The following is a 23663-nucleotide window of genomic DNA, read 5'->3' on the forward strand; positions in this document are numbered from 1 at the left end:
GGAAAGACAAAAGAAACAGCATAATCAGGACATGGGTCTGTAAAGCAAGGACTAGCCTCACCTTAATAAAGGAAGTGTTTAACCTCATCTCCTTCACAGAGCTGTCTTGTCCTTAACAGTTTTTCTAAGTCCAGTTAAAAAAATCCAAAGCTCTTTACTTAAACAAGTGTGCCCCCTCCCTTTTTATGTTTTTCCAGTCTGTAAGATAGAATTGTCCATGTAGAAGTAATGTCATGAAAGCAGTGATTTTCTAAACTACTTACGGAATGCAGACCACCACCTCCTATTAGAAATCCACAGGAAACTGTGGGCCCAAATCCCCTGACAAACCTACGTACCCTGGCGTTATTAACTTATTTCTAATTACTGAGGGGCCAGATAACTTGTAACCTACTAATAGCTTCACAGTCTTCAAAACAGATTCCCACATATGGGGTGTGCCTCCAGACCACTGGAGGTGTTCTCCAGGATATGTTTAATTATGATTTCTGCGTGAGAGAAAATTTACTATTTTAAGCCAACTTAGTTTAAGAAAATATGTTACTAGTGAAAATAGTAGGAAAATACTTTAAAATTTCTGATTTTATTTATTGAAGGGTAATAGAATGAGCCATGGCATCAGTAGTTCATATGCCCTTTGGAAAATATCTGGGCAGGTGGATTGGTTAGATTGTGAAACCCAAATCTGAGGCCTTGCTGCAAATTCCATCCCAGGACTCAAGAAACAATCAGCAGCTCTAAAAATCCTCTAGGATCCTGTGTCAAAAAATGTAACCTCACTAGCAAAGTCCCCACGGAACCTTCTAAATTATAAGACATGCACATGTTAACATTCAATACATTTTTACAAAGCAAACCACACGAATACACATAAAACTTTTGGGATGTAATTACTTGGGTAACATTTCACTTACTGTTGTGTAAGTGAATCTTAAAGAATATGACATATTCCACTGTAAATTATTTAAATAGGGATGAAACGATGAAAACCTATGAAAACCACAGGCAGGGGCTCTCCCCTTGAGGCATGTACACCTCTGGCTGTGGATAGGAGAGGAACTTTCTCCTTGTGGGAAAATTTGCTGCATCTTTGAGCAGCCCAGTTATTTCTCTCGATTCACTGTTCCTCTGAGGTACTGAGCCATTTGTAGCAATTTATTTCTGATTTAAATTACAACAACTGGAGAGCATGTTTTAGGGGAATGGCAGCAAAGAGCCAAGCGTCTGGCAAGTGTCCTTCCCCTGTCAAGCCGCTCTGGGTTAGCTCTTACACCCAAGAGCTTGGGCTCCGTGCCTGCGGGACCCTTCAGCAGTAGGTCATTGAGCCCCCTTGCCAATGCAGACTGTATCATATAATCCAAGACAAAACTGTTATGCCTTCCCTGAAGAAACAACACTTTGTTACCTGCCCTGTATGCACAATTGGAATAGTGTTTCAGGTATTCAGAAGTACTTTTAATTTCAGTTGTGATAAGGCGTGATTCCTATTTCCTTTGTAAAAGCTGTGGAAAATGTGAACTTAAAGATAAAAGCCTTTGCGAGAAAATTCTCATTTTCCACCTCCTACATGCTGCATGTAAACATCTTCTGCCTACACTGGGTAGCTGTGAAATACCAGTGAGAACGCTGAGGCAGTTTAAATATATTATGCACATATGTATCTGCCCATCAGATGTGAAGTGTAACACCAGCATCAGTACCTGCACAATTGGATGGACGGTGATTTTGTGCACATCTTGCTGCGCAGGCTCCTGCACCAAGTTAGAGGCAACGAAGCTGAACCCTCTAAAAAGGTTATGAGCATTGGCACTTGGAGGAACGCCTGGGGAATCTGTAGGAGAAGGAAGAAAATGGCCTCATGAGTGGCACAAAAGATCAGAAAGTAATAGCACAGCACCTGCAGCAGACAAAGTCACCCCTGCCAGTCAAGAGCAGATTCTGCTAAACTGGCAGACACATGTGAATATAAACCACCTCCATATCAAGGCTTTGGTGTGCCTTCCCCATCCCTTTCCTCTGGATCTGAACAGTGCAGGGGTATTGTTTGCCAGGATCTCTCCTCACGGATACTGAACGGAGCATGTTCATCCTTAGGCCAAGCACTGCCTGTGCCAGGAGTCCACACAGAAATGGAAGGCTCGGGGTGGCAAGGCTAGGAGACAGATGGATGGCTCAAGGCTGGGCACCCCTCTGGCTTAGCAGAGGTTCTCCAGGGAGTGGAAAAAAGCTGCAAATGCTATATCTGTCCTTCACAGCACACCTTGACTACAGAAATTACAAAGGCTAAAGTGCTTTCTGGGTAATGTGATATGTTGTGTGGGTTGAGAGAATGTAGGGAAGATGGGGCTTGAAGCAGGTGTAAAAGCATGATGCTCTGGTAGTGGTGGTTTGCAGCCTCACAAGGATCTTTCTGCAGCAGCTTTAGGAGATGGAACCTATTCCAGGGAAGATGCCGATTGACTTGTCCCTAGGTGAACAAAATGGCTAGGAGTGTTTTAACTAACCTTCGTGGAGATTTTCTCCCCACTCCTTCCCCTGACAGGGCAAATCCAGGGGAGGAACAGCTGGAGAGAAAAGAGCCCTGAATTATTCTACCTTTGGAATGGAATAACTAGAAAGCAGTTCCTGGTACCTATGCCACCACTCAGTGAGAGAAACAGCCTGCCAAACTGAGAAGAGTTCCACTTCACTTAAAATTCTGAAAAGCTTCAAAGACATCTTTCTCCCCAGTTATGTTTTGTCCCAGGTATTTTCACAAGCAAGTAAGAGTCGCATTACAAACCATTCCTGGGTAGCTGGGTATTACAGAACCTACAGTACTCAAATTTTCCCACTTTTTATTTGGGTTTTTTTGTGTGTCTGTGTTGTGTTGTCCCTCGCCCCCCATTTTGTGCAGTGCAACATGTGATTTACCATGGCAAGGTTACAAAGCTGAATCTCCTTTAGAAAGCTATCTCCTTGTAGGAGTGTGTAGACTAGACTAAAGAAAATACATCCCCACTGGATCTTATATCTGACTCACCTACCTACACCATCAGCACCACCCATCAGTGCGAAGGGCAATGGTGTGGGAGACTGAGTACTGCCAGAGGTCCTGAAAATATGTGAAAAGGTATTTCCTTGTGGGGACATTCCTTGTATAAATCAACTGGTCAACTGAACAGAGGATCTGAAGCCAGAATATGGTAAAAACAAATTATCTGCTCAGAAATAAACAAAACCGAGACTGCAGCTAATTCTATACCTCATTACAAAGCCGCCTCAGCTTTGACAGGAGTCAGAAATAAGCACAGCAAGTCAGACCTCACTGCAAAGTACGTGGAGAAGCTCGCCTTTTGGTAGAATGATGTGGGCTATTTGTTTATCTCAGTGTATTGATGGGCAACTCTCCTTGCAAATACATGGATGAATCACACCAGACGTCTTGCATCACTGGATACTTCTTACAGTGGCAGATATACAACAGTGATTTTCCAAGAGGGATTAATTAAGAAGAAAGAATGTTTGTTTTTAAAAGAGGAATGACAATAATTCAAATCTGAACACTCCTGAACTTCAGAAAATCTGCGATCCATCTCTAAAACGTAAGTGCTAGGTCATCTCTATTTAAAAATAACTGTTCCTTCACAATTCACTGCCAGTCTCTTTATCAAACACTGGAGAAGAACTATTGATTATTTGGTGTGCAATATTAAATATTCATCATCACCAACTGATACGCCCATCATAAGAATTAAATGCTAAAACACCTGTGTATACTGCAAAATTATGTTTAAATCATGTTAATTAACTGATAGCTATGAAACCTAAGTCGTTTTCCTAGTCTTGATAAATCCAGAATAATTTCATATGTCTGAATTAGACCCACTTGCAAATACCAATCTTGTATAACAGTTATCTTTCTCCCTGTGAAAGTCATAATGCTTTATCCCACTAGAGCATCTAACTTCACAGGATTTTCAAAGGCTTCATAAATCTTAAGTAATTTACTTCAGCATGTTTCACTGGGCTTAGCAAGCACTATTATCTTATTTGCAGAGGAGGAAATTTAGATACTTCAGGTGCAGTTTTACATATTTTTTTCTCAGCCATAAAGCCAGCCTAAGACATCCTTACCAGTTACAGCATGCTGCCCCATCACTTACAACAATACAAACAATTGTGGACTGCAACCTAAGCTGGATGACCAGAACAATCTTGGTTTGATCCTTGTTCAAATCACCATTTATAACCTGGACTGCTTCAGTCTCCTGATCCCACAGCAGTGGACTTAGGAAACAAGTGGCCAGAAAAAGTGACTCTAACTCAGATGAATCCGTGAGTGAGAAAAAGTGAAGTCAATGTCAGAAACCACATCTTTGGCACACTCAGAGCTGAAGTTAGGAACGTGCAGAAAGCTGTTTCAACCTCCAGGCTGAGAGGTTGAAACAACTTTCTGAGATACAGCAAATTACTGGACTGGCAAGTTACTGGACCCAAAACTTTGACATATACCTGTTTCCAGGCAGGAGAACTCATTCATAAAGACAGAGTGCAAAATGACTGTGTGTATCTGTGTCCCCTCCTTGGTAATACCTTTCTGACAGCTTCCTTAAAACACAATGACTGCATTATCATCATGAAACAGGAATTATTACAGTGCTTTCTGTCTGGGTACATTCTCAGTAGCAGGGTAAGTTTGTATGGGCCCTGTGGCATGACAAAAACCCACAAAATTAAAAAGGTTCTTGTTAGATTCCACCAGCAATATGAGCCAGTATTGAACACTCTTGTGAAGCTCTCCCCATCTGGTTGATCCAATCAGTCAACAGTCAGGGGCTGCAAAATATGCTGCAAGGGCTTTTCTTTCGAGTATAGAGATTCACACTTCCATACCTATTTTGAAATGACAGGGTTTGATTCTCAGGCCACTTTCTGTAATAGCATGAAGCAGAATTGAGGCAGGCTGTCTCCCCACCCCAGCCACCACACCACGACAAACCGTCCAAGTCAGCGTCTTGCATGAGAGATCAAACTGAATTAGTCAAACATAGTAACATGTGGAGTGTAAAATATAACCCTGGGCATCGGCACATGCATGAAGTACAAAGATTTTCATGCCAGTACAACCAATAAAGTATGAACTTCCAAAGCAATCCAAACTCTCAGTGCTTCTCTGAGACTTTCCAGGGCAGCATCAGCCTGCACTTCTCTCAAGATGAGACTAACTTGCAGTCTCCAATAATTCAGAGAAATGAGTTCCTCTGAAACCTAAATTAAAGCTAAAATCAAAGGTGTGAAATGTCTGGTATCCAAAGATCATTTGTTGCCATGCAGTGGGATAGGAGTATCAAAACATGACTAACGTATACTGGAGACAGGTGGATACACCAGTTGGATCCAAATAACCAGACTGAAATATTTTTATAGCTTGTGAAAGTCGGCACATCCTTGCAAAAAAACCTAGGAACCAAGACTGATAAAAGATTTTGAGTCAGTACCACTATTTCATACCCCATGAAAGGAGCTTTGAGCCAGGCTTTGAATAGAGGTTTGGGCTAGTTTTAAGAAAAAAGGCTGAAGGTCATGATGAGCCTGAATGAAAACTACAGGAAATCTCAGCTCTAACTCATGTGATATAATGCAAGTGTTTTCAAAATGAAAGTTCAGATCTTTTACTCTCACTGTGACAGTTCTGGGACAATTTGAGGGTTGAAGCTTAAGACCTTGTACTTGGTTATTACAATAATACTGTGTAATATTTACAGCGCTTACCATCTTCAAAGCCTTTTACTAACAACAGCTAACTAAGTTTTTATATTTTACAATGTATAAATAGGTACCTCTTTACATAGGGATATCACAGGCAGAAATGTAATGTAGCTTAGCCACGTCTAGCAAGAGGCTACATTATAACTGGAATTACCACTCTGAGGTTACTGGTATTCTTGCTTTCAACGAGAAGAGTGGAAAGATGGTGTTTTGTGCAACAATCACCCTCATGTATGTAGTGCACAAAATGTGATATTCCTCTTAGGAAATAAAAATTATAGGAACAACATTCTCACTGCAAGTATTTTTTAAATACTGTGGGCCAAATTTCCTGTTGGCATAACTCCACTGGTCTGAGAACTGGATGACTCCTCATTACTGTTAGCCATGTATTAACTTCCAACAGCCCATAGTCTATGGGATTTCATAATTAAAGAAAACACCTATGGAATATATAATTATATAATAAATTGCAGAGATACAAAGTTCTTTGAAGCTGAGGTAATTTAAAATAGTTAAATTCACCTAATGCAAGCAATGATAAGAGTACTAAAACAGCAAATCAATAGTTATTTTTTCTATTAAAAATGTGAAAGCTGTCCTTCCTGAAGACAAATTAACGTGATGTTGGTGAAATGCTTATGAGCTTCTTTTCCTGGAAATGCAAACCAATCTTTGCTTCCTGCTGGATATTGCAAAACCCAGTAATCCCACAGGCAATCAGACTTTTAGACCCTGTTGGAATGTGGAGGGGAAGGAAGAATGAATTTAGTCATTGAAAAGATGAAATACCCATGTGCCACCTTACTAACCTGTGGGGGTCCGAGATGTGAACTCTGGATCAAAATGAAAGGTGTCTTCTGGCCGTCCCACTGCAGGCTTGAAAGGTGGCTTGATTTCTTTCCTGTATAGTTTCTACAAGGAAAAGAACAGATCACAATCAACAACAATCTGTATACCTTCAGCATCTGCAGATAGGCTCCCCCACTTTGTTTAGGGTGTCCTCTCTCAGCTCTGTACCATCCTTGCAGGACCGACAGAAAATAATAGTGTATCCATAGCTCTGGCTCCTGCTTGACTGGTTGGCTTAAAACCTGTGCCCTGGATGGTCCCTGCACTTTTTAGTTACGTGGAATCCACAATATAAACATAGTTGTTTCGGGTGAAAATTTAACCCGTAGGCTAGCACAATATTCCAGCTGAGGCATCTGGAAATTCACTGCTCTTAAGGGCAGGACTGGAACGTGCAATGGTAGCACCAGGCAAGTGTGCATGGGTGAGTTCAGCAGCGTGGCAATGACAACGATCACAAAGAACTGCTAGGAAGCAGTGGCTGGTTTAGCATTTATTATTTGTCAAGGACTAGCAATATGTTTGACACTCTGCCAGACTGAGCTGAGCAACAAGCCTGGCTGCCTGGTGCTCACAACCTAAACAAGAGACTCGTTCTTTTGGCATATCTGGTGAAAGGGAAGGGGCTCACAACTGACGATTTGATGAATTCCCATCAAAAGACGTTAGGAAGAAAGCACTGTGGATGGGTGGGGAATCATGTTGAAGGCCTAAACGTGACTTGAGCAGAGGAGCAAAACCAAGGAAAAATGTAAGGAAAAGAGGAAGGTATACAACAGGTAAGCACTGCTAGGTGTGTGTTTGTGCTGGCAAGTGAGGGGGCACATAAGGGATCACATAAGTAACAGTCACCATAAATGCACGCTAATACACTGCCTTTATTACCAGGGACTTTGTGGCCTCTTTATTCATGCCTAGTGATCTTTAAGAAATGGCTTCACTGTGTGACCCTTTGCAAGAATTCATACACACACGCGTGCACATGCACTCTGGGAGATGAACAAGTTGAGGTGCAGCTTGTTTGGATCTGATCCAAAGCCTACAGAGATTAATGGAAAGAGTCCTATTGATTTCCGTGATCTTTACATCATGTCTGCTTGAAATGGCCAAAACCAAACATCATGCTGATGGCAACATGGGGAACAGGGCTCCGGTTTGACTCCCTGCCCCACTTTCCAGTCCCTAGACTGCATCCCCTTTCTAGCAATGCTTTTGTTCTCAGGTTTCAAAGGGCCGGATTAGTTGCCACAGACAGCACCCAATAATTAACATGTCTGAGCATAAATATAACATTTAATCCAAACTTTCAAGTCATGATAAGAGCTGGAGAGTTCAGTTTTATGACTGTAGTATGTATTTTCAGGTTAGCTCTTAAAACAACTTCATAATGAGCTGATTTTTCAAAATATTTAATGGAGATTAATACATGCTTGTCCAGCTCGTTGCATGCAGGAAGATCCTTTTTAACTGTGGGGTTTGTGGTGAATTAACTTCTGTAATATAAAGCATGTGGTCAAACCTAAGATATATGCACATCAACATAATTTGAACTTGATTTTGCATAGATAAATAAAGGTTCTCGAGGCAGGACATTCTGTAGCATAGTATTAGCATTAGCATAAAGCATATGTTTGTGGTTGAATTATGATTCCTTGGAAAAGTGGAATGGTGAGGCTGGAAATGACTCTGCAATAATTAATGGCCATTTCACCATAAAAAGTTCCTGCTTGCGTAAAACTGCTCCGTATCTTCTGAGAGAAGAAGAGATGAATAATTGCTGTGAGCCACAAAGGAAAGCCAGTCTTCCAAATAATTAAAAGCCAATCGCAATCTTAAGCAGGAAGTGTCACTCATCAGCTGAAAAGTATCAACCTAGTAATTAACATACATCTTTTTCTGTCTCCACAGAACTTGAAAAGAGAACTCAGCACCTACTGAAAGTTTTTGCTGTTGCTAGGGTTTCACCTTGAGAAAGCTATTTGCTAAAGCTTCCCTTTATTTGTCTTAATTCACAACTGCAGTCCTTCTTCTGCAGAAAGCAATATGGTCGCACACACATGCTTCCTCCTTGAATTAAATGCACCCCTCATCCTGTGAGGTCCAAAAATTGGAACACACTTTAGAGTCGTACATCACTCAGGAACTGCACTCTCTTTTGATTATCGTAACCATATTCTCCCTGGCCTCTTAATTCCTCCCCCCATCTGCAGTTTCTTAAGTGCTTTTGGAGCTACATTTGTATTTTGAATCCCTAACCCACATCCTCCACTACTAGGGAGGGATTTAAGATTCATCATGAGTCACGCCACCTAAAGATGTGTAATCACAAATTTGCTTGCTGGGAGGGGATGGAAACAAAGTTGCTTGTGCAAGTCAAAGGCACCTCCTCTGAGCGCGACCCGGATGACTCCCTTTTCCATTTCCTTTTCCACTTGTGATAAAAATTGTTTCTGGTGTTTCTGACTAGACAACTAGGAACAGCAAAAGGTAAACTGCCTAAACCATTTTTTTTTCCCTAAGCTCTTGAATCGGGTAACTAAAATAAATCTTTGAGGAACAAGAACAAGCAGAGCAGCGTCATCTGTGGGCTTCCCCATCCCACACTGGCTCCAGTTCTCCGAGTGAGCCGCTGCAACCAACACCAATTCACTGAAGCAAATTAAACCACAGGGCAGCCCAACACAGTTAAACATGAAGGCTTGCTGCAGGCAGAATGTTCCTTCCTTTAAAAACCCGCATCCTGCAGACTGCAAAACACAATGTGGCACAAGCTGATTTAAGAAAACAGTACGAATCACAGCAGTTGTTTTCTATACACACAGAGAACAAATCTCATGGAGGATTTGAGAACTCTCTGGGTTTTCCAATAATATCTCTAATTTTAGGTGAAATGTATTAACCTGTTATCTCTTACCGTGGTCCCAAAATGGATCAGCTTGATCTCTTCTAACAGAAACCACTGAGTGGCAAAGGACATAGCAAGTTAAGCTTCAAATCTTGTCTTTGATCATATCTACCAGGATACCACATAACTTCTGGTAAAGTTTAAACAGTTATCTACATCCCAAGTCATGGGAATCCTGGCTCTGTATGCAGAAGTCATTGGGAGTTCCACCACCTATTTTGATGGGAACAGGATCCCAGTTGTCCCAGTTTAAACACCAGTTTTCATATCCAAATTATTATTTTGGGGCAACTTATAGGCATTCAGAAGAGACTTTGGATATTTTAGTGCTGACTGGAACATTCAAATTTCAGGTGGGGTGCTTAAGGTCGTTATATGTGTGCTATTTTGCATGGGTATATGAAGCTGAAGATTTACTTTTCTTCCATATTGCTTCCACATCTGTAGAGGAGAAATGTATTCCTTAGCCCTTAATGTTTTATTGAGAAGGTAATTTATCTTTCTTTCCCAGTAAAGAATAACCCCCGACATCCCACCCCCATTTTTTTAAACTGGCCACAGCACTGACTTATCACAGAAAAATGTGACTGACAGGTATCAGGAATCACTGGGCACCATGCACGGCTTCCGGATCCAGAGGCTGTGTGGAGGGAGTGCATAATCCACGGAATGAGGGTGGTGAACTCCAAGGTGTGAAAGTACTGATTTAGATATTCACACCTGGATACATATCCATGCTTCTGCCTACTTATCAACCCCTCACATCCTTCTGAGACTTTGCTAATCAGTACCTTCAGATTAATAAGTACCTGTGAATTAACTAGAACACAGTTCTACAGCAGTTTGAGAAACTATGAGCTTCTGATACTTCACTACAACTTCCCTTCTGATTTGGGAAACCCCCCTTTTTTTTTGAAATGACTAATTTTCCCCCAGGTCCCAATAACCTTTTCTTAATGTATGCTGCCGGATCCCTGATACGAGCTTCATCTGAACATATCCTCAGCTGGGACTCAAGTAATACAGCAGGGAGACTAGTAACAAAATGCTGCGACACGTGGCTGTCTCTTGTTATTTATAAGCCATTAAGTTTTCATCATCTTCAAAAAAATGCACTCCTAAAAAAAGCCAGAGCTGTAAATGCCCTGTACGTGTGCCTGGCAAATATCAAGAAAAAGAAAATGGTTTAATTTAATTTAAAAATATTTAGTCATTTCCACAACTGAGCTGCTTTGATGAAGAATTGAATTATTCCTTAGACACCTTCTAGAAATAGAAAGATGCTACCCTCCACAGTGACGCACTCGTAGCGTGAGAATAAACTCCCTTGATACATATACCCGTCACGGAAAACCCAATAAGCAGACAAAAGGATGGACTGCCTTCTAAACTGTTTGTTCCCTCCTAGATTAATGGCTCAATGTTATTGCCTGCAAAAAAAGAAAAGCTAGCAGAATTCAGACCTTGGGATCAATTTTTGCTTTTGATAAAATATGCAATTAAATTATTCACATTTTCAGTTTAGTTTGATCTCTGATCAATATTGAAGGAAATAGAACTTGAGTCCTCTTCCCACTACTTCCCTCAGCTGTATTTGACAGTTCATTTTCTAGCATGTCATTTCTCTAGTTCCAATTTAGCCCGTCATCTAAACAAAAACTACTGTTTATAGCCCACTCCTCCGACTGCAGTCTGCAAAAGGGGATTTCATTTTTCATTTTCAATGACAAGCCAGAATTTTTTTATGCATGACCTGGAAACAAGAAACAGTAATAAAAAAATCAGGAATCAGACTGTGCTTTCCCAGAGCCAATGACTGAAATTATCTGAGGTCAACTTGGTTTGGGTCTGCTTTTCTTAGGGAGAAAAGAGGGTGCAGGGGTAGTAAGGTCCATTCATTTAACAAAGGATCTACTGAATTTCCATCACAGTGCCTACTAAATACCTTAGAGCAGTAAGACTGATTTCTGCAGAAACCATCTATTTTTCACCCTGGGAAGTGGGAATTTAGGGTTTTGCTACTGGGTGGCAACAGCTGTAAAACCAAGACTCTTGCAGAGATTAGCTCATGCCACAATTCAAGTTTGGGCACAAAAACTGTGTTAGATTGTCCACAGTTCATTTAGTGCTACTTATACACCAAAAGCTAAACTTAGGCTGGCTGGAGAACGGCACCCTGGAAGATGGGAATGACGTAAAGCAGCTGTGGGAAAGGACGGGAGGAGGACGGTTGCTCTCTGGCCTCAGTCATGTTTTCCAGGGTTGCACCTCTTGCAGAGGTGTTACGCTATCAGCACTGCTGTGCTTGGCACCAGCATCTGCAGCATTTAACAGGGGGCTTTTTTACACTGCGCATGTTGTTTCCATTCTGTTTGCTGCCTCCATCCGAACCAAACACTGTCTGGCCGTGTCTGTTTGAAGACACAAACTGTCTTGCGAAAGATGGGAAACGAGTAGGAAATGACTGCTCCAACAGGTAAACACTTCAGTGGTAGAGACAATAACCAAGCCCCAGTCCAAACCCCAAGGGAACAGCTCTGACAGCACTCTAACGTGTAGATACAATTTACACATTTCTGTCTGCGATTCTAATGACTTCATCACTGCGATATCTAGACTTGACACACACCTTGGAAGGAGGCTGCTAACTCTCTTTTCTGCTTTGAATCTCTTTTAAACTGAGATGAAGCAACCTGGTGGTTTGTTCTTTGTTATCACATCACTCTTGTAGGAAAAATCTTGCTTGAAAAAAGACCTATTTTGCACTGGGTTTCTAGAAGACACCCATTCTGACCCGTTGTAATAAGGGGGCTTTTGACAGAGGATCATTCTCCTACAGTCGCTGAAAGTTTCCATGCTGTCAGTTGCAGCAGTCCTGTCTATCATAGCTGCCAAAGTAGTTCAGAAGCTCTCCAAGAGAGCTCGCTCTCTGAGGTCTTTATATTACCGAGGTATAAAATAAATCAACATTCATGTGCTGCCTCTACAATGCTGTTTGCTGACTCCCTGCAAATCAATGTGAGAGATTCTGTATACATGATAGAAAACCAAAATGAGGGTGTCAGGGGCTCTTCTGCAACGATACAGAGATAAACACTGAACATCTGTGCGTGATCCTTTCCGAGTCTTTGACCCTGCTCTGTTTCTGTCCATGGAGAACATGTTAACAGTTGGTTGGATGATCATCATAAGACAAAGTCCTGGCTTCAGCTCAGGGCCAGGCTGGCTCACACCGCTCTGAAATGGATGCAATACTGCTGCTGTAACCAGATGAGCCTCCCAAGATCTCCATATGCGATAGTAAAATTAGGATTAAATGAGAAAATATATTATAAAGATGATAGCTGTTCTGTGTAATAATGATCCATCTGTCTCCAAGAGAGTACAATAAACACTAATTATGCTGGATTAAAAGGGGTCTTTAGAGCTACATTTTACGGCAGAGTTACAGGGCTAGATAAGACATCAAAGGGCAATTAAATCCACCTTCCTCTCTAGCTCCAAGTCATGTTCAAGCATATCTAGCCTCTTCATGGTAGATATTTCCCTTACCCATCCATAACAACTTTTTCAAATGATGGAGGACTGTACAACTCCTTAGGACAGGCATGAAGTTGTTCCCTAAAGAACCGAGCTTGAAACAATCACCAATCATCATGAAAGAAGGGGTCTCGAGGAGTCTCACAATCCATAACTGACTTTGCTGAAAACCTTTCCAAGATGCAGAGCCTCATTTCTCTGTGATGAGTCACTGAGCTGCTCCACTAGCAAATGCAGAAGAAGGAGACACCCTCTCACCGCTCCAGTCCTCCTTATTACGTTAAGACATATGTACCTGGCCTGTATTTTGATTGCAAAGCTGAGGACTGTGGAGGTATCAGAGGAATACAGAAAATAATAAAGAACCCAACTCTTCAGGATTCTCCTTTTTTTCCCTTTTCACTTAATGTTTTCATAAATGTAAAGTCTTTATACAGAATCTCATGATTAGTAAGAAGCAGAAGAGGAAAGAGAATCTAGACTCCAGAACATATGTAATGGAACTAAATGTCAGCTGGGCCATAAAGGAAAATCTCAAATTCCACTTTCATTGATCATCTCTTACCATGCTTATGAGTCATGCTACCTCTTCAACATGCAATTGAAACTAGATTCACAAGTTTTTCCAAAATAAATGATTCTGTGGGCCTTTCATAGGCCACCTGGGCACCACCAAATGTGCTTTCACAGAGGAATTAGCTTTACTGTAAAGTCCTGGGCAGAAGTTTGAAAATAGCTCTGTCACATACATTCATGCTGTTTTACCAGAATTTACAGTGAGAACTGCATCAATGTGACCTGTTACACTAGCATTCATGAGTGAATTCAGATTGAATATTAAAGAGATATAACAATACCATAACACAGGTCAGATAAAATTAAACTGAAAAATTCTAGAAGATGTGGCAAACAGGAGCTCTGATGCACTGGCAGATGTCCAGATCAAGAATGAAAAGTGTTTGCCTCCAGGTTTGTCTAAAAATAAGTTGATTTGAACAAATATGACGCTCAAAATGTGAGGCTTAATCTGTTTCAAGTCTAAATTGAATACTTAGCTAATCTCTACCGTCAGCTTTATGAGCTGTAGCTGATAGCAGTAACATAAATCCTTGTTGACCATGCTGTGAATCATGTCCAACGTGTCTTATTTGAACCATGTTACATTTGATCAAATGTTTGCTGTTCCAGTTCTGAGTACTGATGTTAAATTAATGACTCACCTCAATAAAACATCAACCACTTGTAAGAGGAGTTGCTGCTTCCTCTTCTGGCTGGTTGACTTGTATTTTCAGTGATGTAAAATCTCTCTTCTGCAAATCCACCTATACTGTGCTTTTCTGTAGCCCCCATTGCAATATAGTGGAAGGGCCAGATCCCGTCCTATGATCACTTAGGCCAAAAGTGACAAGGAGGGGTCAACAAAGCTATCCTGTTGCAAGATTTGTGATTCCCCCAGCATAAAGTAGCACAGCCTGCTGTACAGCCTGCTGGACCAGCTGGACCAGCTCTACCAATACTCAGTAGCACCACGTGGTTTTTGGGAAAAGGGTGTGCCTGGAGGTCTGGGAGCCCCTTAGAGCTACTGTCAGCAGGTATGTGTAAGAGCAGACCTGGGGCTGCTCCAAATAATTCCAAGAGAGAAAAGCATTCCTGGAGGTCCCTGATACTGGAAAGAATAAAATTAGCATTTAGTCCAGCTTGCCCTACCCAGTGAGAAGGGACAAGTATTTCAATATGGAACATAAAAGCAGAAAGATGGAGAGACCCAGACCATCAGATTGCTTCCCTCTGGAGCATCTCTTTCAAGCCCAGTCCTTTGGCTCTGTTTTCCTTTGCGATTGAAATGTTATAGGAATTCTTTCATTTAAAGCTGCTCATTTTCACTCCAGTTCAGTTCCCACAATCAATGCATCACACTTACTAGAGTTGAATGTGGAAATTATTTTGCAGAGCACTACAAATAGCTTCAGGTAGTGAGCCAGACCATCAGACAAAGCAGAGGTAAGCAGTTAGAAAAAAATGGCAATGCTGAAAGCAGCTTTCTATTTCTTTCACTTGTGGGTATGTGAACAGAATGTATATATGTATGCAAGAGATATAGGGACCCAGTTAAAAGACTCCAGCTCCTGGGTTCCCTATGTTAGAATTCACTTCATCTTTTTTCTAAGCATGGCAGTTTGCCTTCAAAAATTTAGCTAAAGAAAAATAATTTAAAAAAATTAAATAAAATGCTGCTCCACTTACGTTCCAGTCTATAGTAACAAAGAAAGGGTGACGTTTGATTTCTTCCACTCCATCAAACCCAGCACCTGACAAGAGAATGAAAGAATAAAAATAAAGTCATTCTTAGAAGAGTGCTGCCTGATATCTCTTCTTCAGCCTTCCTCCCCATCCCCTCTTTTCTTCTGACAAAGCCGGAGTCACCATCTAAATGCTTCTTCTAGACGAGAAACCCTGAACAGTGCAACTGCCATAACAGTCTAAACAGCCATAAATACAGACAATGGCATTTCGTGAACAAACATCTGATGGCTGAGGATTTTTCACTTTTCTCTAATGGAGGCTGGTGCCAAGGCTGAATAGCTGCTCTCTTCAGGCTTCAGACAGGACATGGGATTTCAGCCGGAACAGAGCGCCTGCACCAGTGAGGCCAGGAGAGGCCCCAAGATGTCCTAATACTACATCAAAGCTCCTGCTGCTCCCGGCCACCAGCAGCAGCTCCTCTATCTGCACTGACTTTCAAATTTTGTCTAATTGCCCACTCTCCACAGACGGGGAAAACTGCACTACAAACAAATCCAGACTCAAAATACCAAAAGGCTCCAAACGATTTGAGGTAAGCCAGGGTTTTAGATTCCCTTTTTCAAATACCATCTTCAAATTTGCAGGAGTATCAAAATCATCACTCTCTGTGGTATGTTTCCTTCGCTGATAATATTGTTAAATTTTTTGTTACATTTCTCTTTAGATACTTTTGCCTTTGTCTTCACTGAAGATTGCCCTTTTTATTTCTTTAGTTGAATTTATTTGCTTCAGTGCCATCGCAAAACCCAACAGGTGCTCAGTAATAACTAAACAACTGTCAGAGATGATTTAGCATGCCATTTTGGGGGTTGATTTGACTTTATTAATAGCACCTTTCATTTTCCAGTAGGAGAAATAACATCTGGAAGCAAAGGCTTTGCATTGCAATTTTGGAATCAGTTCCTGAAAGATACTCAGCCCTTCTTTACAAGGATGCTGAGCATCCTTTATTCCCAAAAGGACTTGGGATTCACAAGCACCTTGCAAAAGGCACTCAGCACCTCAGAGGACTCAGCTTTTTATATGCAGTATTTGTACTTTCCGAAGATCAACTTTACAAGCAGCTTTAGAAAGCTCTTGTCAACTCAAGCTTTTGTAAAATGTGACATCTGCTCTCCTTGTATACAAGATATTACTGATGTTTGCCAAAATGCACTGATCAGGAATGGCTTTTCATGGCCTGATGAATGGATATGAAAAGCAAACGCTTTGTGAACATAACACGCAGGATTGCCTATCAGGCCTGCTGGATAATAACGCAAGAGGAATGTTGTTCTAATTACATCCCCATCCTGGTAATCTTACAGTATAGACAAATGTAAGTGACACACGTGAGGATAAACAATCCTAGCCTGCCATACAAAATTATGTGTTTGGAGGTGATCATCCCCCCTCATGAGTGAGGTCTTTGGGATGTGATGGACAGTTCTAGGGAAACACGAAATGGAATCTTAAAAATAGAAAAGAGGACAAAAGGGAGAACATCATTGCATTGTCACTGCATAAGTCTGTTGTGCACCTACAGCTTGAGTATGGAATGTAGTCGGCACTCTCACCCATAAAAGTGTATATTTATTAAAGGTAGGAAAAATCAAAAGGCAACAAGGAATGGTATGGAATGACTGACTTTTCAACCTGGAAACAGATGACTGAGGGAGTATTTAATAGAGATCTAAAAAGTCATGATTACTTGGAACAAGGGGATAGGGATTAACTTTTCCACATCTTTCCCAGTACAAGAATATAGGTCATTAAATGATGCTAGCAGAAATCGGGTTCAGAACAATCTGGAGATGTTTCCTCAGGCAAAAGATAGTTGTGTGACATGGAATTCCTTGGAAAAGATGACGTGGATGCAAAATATTTATATGGGTTCAGGGGGACACCAGAAAAGTATGTTGAAATTAAATCTGTTGAAGATTACTTCATTGACAAACCACAAGAGGTTCAGGAAACCCCTTGCTTGAGCTTAAAGCAGGCATAGACTGGGAGAGAATTTGGGTGAAGTATCATGTATGCTTACCCTATTTTTACTCTTCCCTAGGCAGTTGTTTATGGCCCCTGGGTACTGAAGGAGAAAATACTAAGACCTAGATATTAATAAGACTTGTTCTATGTCTTCCTCAGCATGTTTTTGCAATACACAGTCAAAAGTCTGCACTAGATACCCTCGGCAGATTCATTCTGATTTTAGCAATGCCAACAGAAACATGAAACCAACACAGTTACTCTGAAGAGAATTACATTAAGCAGCTCTTCAGAGAAGAAATATCTGTGAAAAATGTTTTCCATTCAGTGGTGGTGACTGGAAACTTTGTAATGTAAGGATGAAACCCAAGTGCCAAACTGATTGCTAAGTACTGGTATAAATGCTACATTTGTAAGCATTGTAAGCGACTGGTAGTATTCCCTAGACTGAGGATAACTGACAATGCATTCAATCTTCTCTGCTCTGTCCCTTCCCCACTGTTTTCCCTCTTTTGTAGGCTTATGGATACATCATTGTGTAATGACCTGCCTTTTTCAGATGATCCATCTGAAAGCCACACTTTTTCCTACTGTTGGTGTTCCTTTTACCACAAAACCACAGAAATCAGAACCAAGGAAAAAGCCCATCCATAGCTACTTCCATCAGTGGAGGACTGCAGTGTGCAGTAAGGAATGCAGCATGCAGTTGACACAGGCATTTGTTTGAAAAATTAGCACTTCCCAGTTGGGGCCACCTCAGAGCTCTAGCACGGAGAGAATACATTGTTAAGAGTGCCAGGGCTTGACTCCATCTCTGGTTGATTTAATGCATTAAAGAGATTTAGGACAGTAATAGCCTAATTTTGCAAAGAGTGAAGGACTTCCAATTCCTAGCAGCTGACTTTACACCATGGAGAAGGCTCAGCCCTTCCTGCAAATTTTATTCCCTGATCTTCCTTGCCATGAGACTCAGCCGCAGCCAGCGGTGTGTGGCCTGGTCCTCTCCTCAACTGGGGACAGCTCTGTGAGCCCAGAGAGGCAGCCCTGACCCCGCTGCAGAAGTCCATGGGAGAGGTCAGGTATCGGTGCTTATGGTTGGAGTCTCTCTGGATTTGCTCAAGCACGTTTCAGACATTTATCTACCATCTGCAAATCCATAGTGGTACTGGAAAGAGATGTGCTTTCATGGAGAAAAGAGAAGCACAGGAGTAAATGGAAAGTCTTGCTTCATGGGCACGGACGTTTCTTGGCAAAGAGATGGGTATTTAGCAGACTGCTGAAGTGAAGCACATGATGGTGTACCACATGGTCACAAACCTTTCACCTTTCTCTAGGGTTATGGTTGTTTTTTTAACCTCACTTTAACTTCAATTTAGTAATTGAGCCTATCTGTAAAGAATAATCAGCACAATCAAACATACTGCCTGCAAATATTCTTACATGCCATCCAGGCCCCCAAGGGTCCGAGAAGATAAATAATGCTTTCAGATCAAATTGCCAGTTTAAACACATTATAGAGTGCAAGGATTTATATAAAAGCAGCCTCATGTTAATAAGCAAGAACTTGATTATCTAAGATTGTTTTATGCCTGTAATAAAAGCGTCTGCGAGCAGTAACAGTAGAATGTTTTATTTGTAGTTGGTTTTGATTGTTGGATCGTTATGGATGATGTGAGCCTTGAAATATATTAAGGGGAAAAAAGATGATCTATAGAATTTGAAAGTTGATTATTTGGATATTCAAAATGAGCAGAAACAGTTTCCAGATTTTTAGTTTCAGATAATGAAACCGTAGTGTCTCCACAGCTTCTGAATCTTTTTAGTGGGCTAGATTTTTTGAAATGCATTCCTAAAGTTTACAAGAAAGATGTACAGTCACCCTGACAAAGGTGAAACTTGTTTTTTAAAACTCACCATCTCATAAAACTGAAAACCAAAGTTTTCTATGTGCCAAAGCAGAATGTACCTTCTCTGAGAACATGGGATTAAGGAAATAATAACTAATTCTTTGGCTTTTAGTCTGAATCTACTGGAACATGCTTTTATGCTGTAATTTCTTGGCCAAGCTTCTCAATTATAAAGACTTTGGAACCTTTATACTGCTCAGCGGTGTAGGGAGTTCCTGAAATGGTCTTTACATTAATTTACCTACCTGAGCAGATCCAGGCCTTAGGGCAAATAAGAATTAGACCCTTGCCTAAGTTCCTGGCAATGTAATGGACTAACACCTTCATTGTACAATTTTCTTTCTGAGATGCTTACACAGAATCACAGAATGGCAGGGGTTGGAAGGGACCTCGGGAGATCATCCAGTCCAACCCTCCTGCTAAAGCAGGTTCACCTACAGCAGGTTGCACAGGACTTCATCCAGGCAGGCTTTGAATATCTCCAGAGAAGGAGACTCCACAAGCCCCCTGGGCAGTCTGTTCCAGTGCTCTGTCACCCTCAAAGTAAAGAAGTTCTTCCTCATGTTCAACTGAAACCTCTTATGCTTCAGTTTGTGCCCATTGCCCCTTGTCCTGTTGCTGGGCACCACTGAGAAGAGTCTGGCTCTGTCCTTATGACATCCACCCTTAAGATATTTGTAAGTGTTGATGAGATCCCCTCTCAGTCTTCTCTTCTTCAGGCTGAACAAGCCCAGCTCCCTCAGCCTTTCCTCATAGGAGAAATGCTCCAGTCCCCTAATCATCTTTGTTGCCCTCCTCTGGACTCCGGAGAGGTTCCTCATCTTTCTTGAACTGGGGAGCCCAGAACTGGACACAGTACTCCAGGTGGGGTCTCACCAGGGCAGAGTAGAGGGGGAGGAGAACCTCCCTCGACCTGCTGGCCACACTCCTCTTAATACACCCCAGGATACCATTGGCCTTCTTGGCAACAAGGGCACATTGCTGGCTCATGGTCAGCTTCAGTATATGAGTCACTCCTCCCACTTTTGTGTCATCAGCGAACTTGCTGAGAGTACACTCTGTCCCCTCATCCAGGTCATTGATGAATAAGTTAAACAAGACCGGGCTGAGTACTGAGCCCTGGGGAACTCTACTAGCTACTGGTCTTCAACTAGACTCTGCACTGCCAATCAGAACCCCCTGAGCCCTGCCATTCAGCCAATTCCCAATCCACCTCACCATCCACTCATCCAAGCCACACTTCCTGAGCTTCCCTATGAGGATGTTATGTGAGACAGCATCAAAAGCCTTGCTGAAGTCAAGGTAGACAACATCCACTGCTCTCCCCTCATCTACCCAGCTGGTCATGCCATCGTAGAAGGCTATCAGATTGGTTAGGCATGATTTCCCCTTGGTGAATCCATGCTGGGTACTCCTGATCACCTTCTTTTCCTCCACTTGCTTGGAGATGACACCCAGAATGAGTTGTTCCATCACCTTTCCAGGGATGGAGGTGAGACTAACCGGCCTGTAGTTCCCTAGGTCCTCCTTCTTGCCCTTTTTGAAGACTGGAGTGACATTGGCTATCCCCCAGTCTGCAGGCACCTCTCCTGTTCTCTAGGACCTTTCACAGATGATTGAGAGGGGCTCAGCAATGACATCTGCCAGCTCCCTCAGCACTCGTGGGTGCATTCCATACGGACCCATGGATTTGTGGGCATCCAGCTTACTTAAAAAAACCTTAACCTGGTCTACCTCAACTGAGGGAAGGTCTTCCTTTCTCCAGGCTTACTCTTTGTTTGCCTGGATCTTCCAGTTAGTTTCTTTTAAGAATCTAAACTTACACTTGTCTATAATCTGAAATATGTTGTACTTAATCAGAGAATTACTGCCAAAGCAGTTCTAAGCAGACTATCTGTACAGCAGAGTGTATAGGCTCAGAAAGGGACAGTGCTCGTAACAAGGGATGCCAAAGGAAAGAATACTTTCCATTCCTTAATAATTTTATCTAAAGCATTAATACGGGCACCAGACTTAAAAACAGAATCAGGTAAATGGGATTACTAAATTCCTTCTCTACCTTGTCTGAGTATCTCCCTTCAACTGCAATATTTCTTTCCATTAATAATCCAATGCTTCAAAACAAAGTTTCAAAGCAAATTTTTAGAATACATCATCAATCTTTACTTCTGTTTGTTAAGATGTCAAAATCAAATGGCGAAAGCAAGATGGTAGGCAGAATAAAATGATTTCCAAAGGTCAGAATCTTCCATCTTGCCAGTGTTAAAATCTCTTTGGAACTAAATACAAACACTTTCCAGATTTGCAAACTTCTGAAACAATGGCTGAAAATAAGTGTTTTATCCATAACATGGTTCATTTATTTTAGCATGCTTCATTAATTTTCCAAAGATTTTTCAAAAGAGGATGTCTAAGCCTACTTTTCTTTTAATTTCAGACTATTATTCCCTTCCCAGAAAAAGCTAAAATCCACAAAGTAGAAGCAGTCCTTTTATCTACTGACTTCTGTTCAGTATTTAGGCCAACCATTTAAGTATTCCTTCTTTCATTACCAACAAGTCATCTGTTTTCATCATCCTTCATGCTGATTCTCAAGCAGTTAAAACAGAGAGAGCCTTCAGAAGCTTTTCATTGCTACCCCTGAAATGTTAAGGGGTCTTTTAGATTTTATTTCCTTGGATGTTTGTGCTATAAATAACCTCTTCCTTTCTCAGCCTTCCCAGTATTTCAATAAAACTTAGGTTTAAAACCTTGACCTTTAGCAATTCCCTATTATTAAAAGTGAGATGATATGGGGACTAGAACTCTCATGGCTAGAGCTAAACAACTGTACTTATTTAGCGAGCAGCTTTTTATTTAAGGATCGGTATCCAGAAACTCCCACTGACTTCAATGGAGTCCCATTTTGGATGGATAGCAGCTTGTGGGAAGCCACAAACAAGCAGATCCGAATGAAACCAAGAGAAGGGAACAGGGAGGAAACAGCAGAAGGGAAAAGAGGGGTGGAGTGGGGAAAAGTTTGTATTTGCTGCAGCATCTTATTTTTCTGAATGTAGATTAAACTTAGAGATCCCAAGACTCTAATTTTCTGTAATGTCAAGAAAATTGCTTGAGAGCAATTGAAACCTGCTGAGAAAATGTGGTTTTGCACTATCATCTTTACAGCATATCAGACTATGAGCGCTACTGTTTAGGCCAAGAGGTAAAACCTATGGGAGGGCATTCCCTCTGCGGGCTGGGCGGGTGTCCTGCCGGGAGGAGAGGGGCCACAGCAGCGTGCTGAGGGGCTGGCTCCCCATTCATGCCCAGCCCGGTGGGAGGTCAGGTTGTCCCCCGTCCCTGTGTGCAGCAAGGGCTCTGGGCTCCTGCTCTCCCCGGCGGTCGCAGTGACAGGCAGCCTGCTCCATACTCTCCTTGTCTGCAGGAGCCCGGCGCTCTTAGGAAGCAGCTGAGCCACCATGTCTGCCCTCTGCATGAGGTGGGGACTCCAGCTGAGTTGCTGCAGCCAGGCAGAAAGCATCCATTCACCTAAAACCCAACAGTCTGATGGTGCTCAGTATAAAACAGAGGGCTGGAGTAGCGCACATGCTGCCCCACCCGAAGCAAGGGACAGAGCTACCAGAACATGAAACAGTGAAGCAGAAGCTCAAAGGAAGAGAGCAGAGAGTCCATCTTCCACACGTGTGCGTGCACACTCACACGTGCCCATTGGAAACCGCAGAAGCCATCGCTCAGGCAGATGGTGATGGAAGTGGGCTGCCAAACTTTTTGTGCTCTGCCGCCTGTCTGGCTGCTAATGCTGCGACTGCCACGCAGAGGACCAAAAGCACCATGCAGCAGACCTGCTGCAGCACCACCTCCAGCATTTCAGAAAGTGGGAGTGGGTACTGCAAGGAGGAAAGAGAGGAACCCCTCTTGCACCTCTTGCTCTTTCAACGTCTCAGAACAAGCCATTTAGTAACTCAGCTTTTTGCTTCTAATTTCATGTCTTCAATCTGAAATAATCTTACAAGCATAAACAGTTACAAGAGAAAACAGCAAATTGCGTTTCACAAGTCTCAATATTTAACTAGTCTATGCCATTCTCTAAAAGACAAGTCATTTATTAGCTGCCAAAACTCCTATGGATGGCAACGACAGTCAGCCACTTATTTAACTATGACCCATCAGGTCTCTTCTTGTGATACAGTTTACAGAACTGAAGGATTAAATTCCTGCTCCTAAGATCACAAAAAACCCACAGAGGTATGAAGGAGAGGTTTGTCCCTTTCCTTTAGAAGCAAATTCTTCCATTGTTCACCCGAAATGCAGAATTATGAGAGCTGTGGGGAAATAAGATACCTCCAAAATTTTTCACAGAACTAGATATGATTTTTAAATGAAAAACAATACTGTGCTAATACCTTTATATCATTCACTTGATATGACTACTCTTA

The 23663-nt window shown here is 41.8% G+C and overlaps 1 protein-coding gene across 1 annotated transcript in view; it reads right to left on the bottom strand.

Moving 5' to 3' along the window:
* Positions 1-23663, bottom strand: part of LOC104128301 (ribosomal protein S6 kinase alpha-2) — a 175079-nt gene that overhangs the window by 28152 nt on the left and 123264 nt on the right. The window contains exons 11-13 of the mRNA XM_009641061.2: positions 15293-15357; positions 6564-6666; positions 1662-1831 (exon numbers count right to left, since the gene is read on the bottom strand). Of these exons, the coding sequence (XP_009639356.1) occupies positions 1662-1831; positions 6564-6666; positions 15293-15357 (338 nt within the window). The remainder of the gene's footprint in view (positions 1-1661; positions 1832-6563; positions 6667-15292; positions 15358-23663) is intronic.

Source organism: Egretta garzetta, unplaced genomic scaffold (assembly GCF_000687185.1).
Source record: "Egretta garzetta isolate BGI_Z169 unplaced genomic scaffold, ASM68718v1 scaffold676, whole genome shotgun sequence".
NCBI classification, from domain to species: domain Eukaryota; kingdom Metazoa; phylum Chordata; class Aves; order Pelecaniformes; family Ardeidae; genus Egretta; species Egretta garzetta.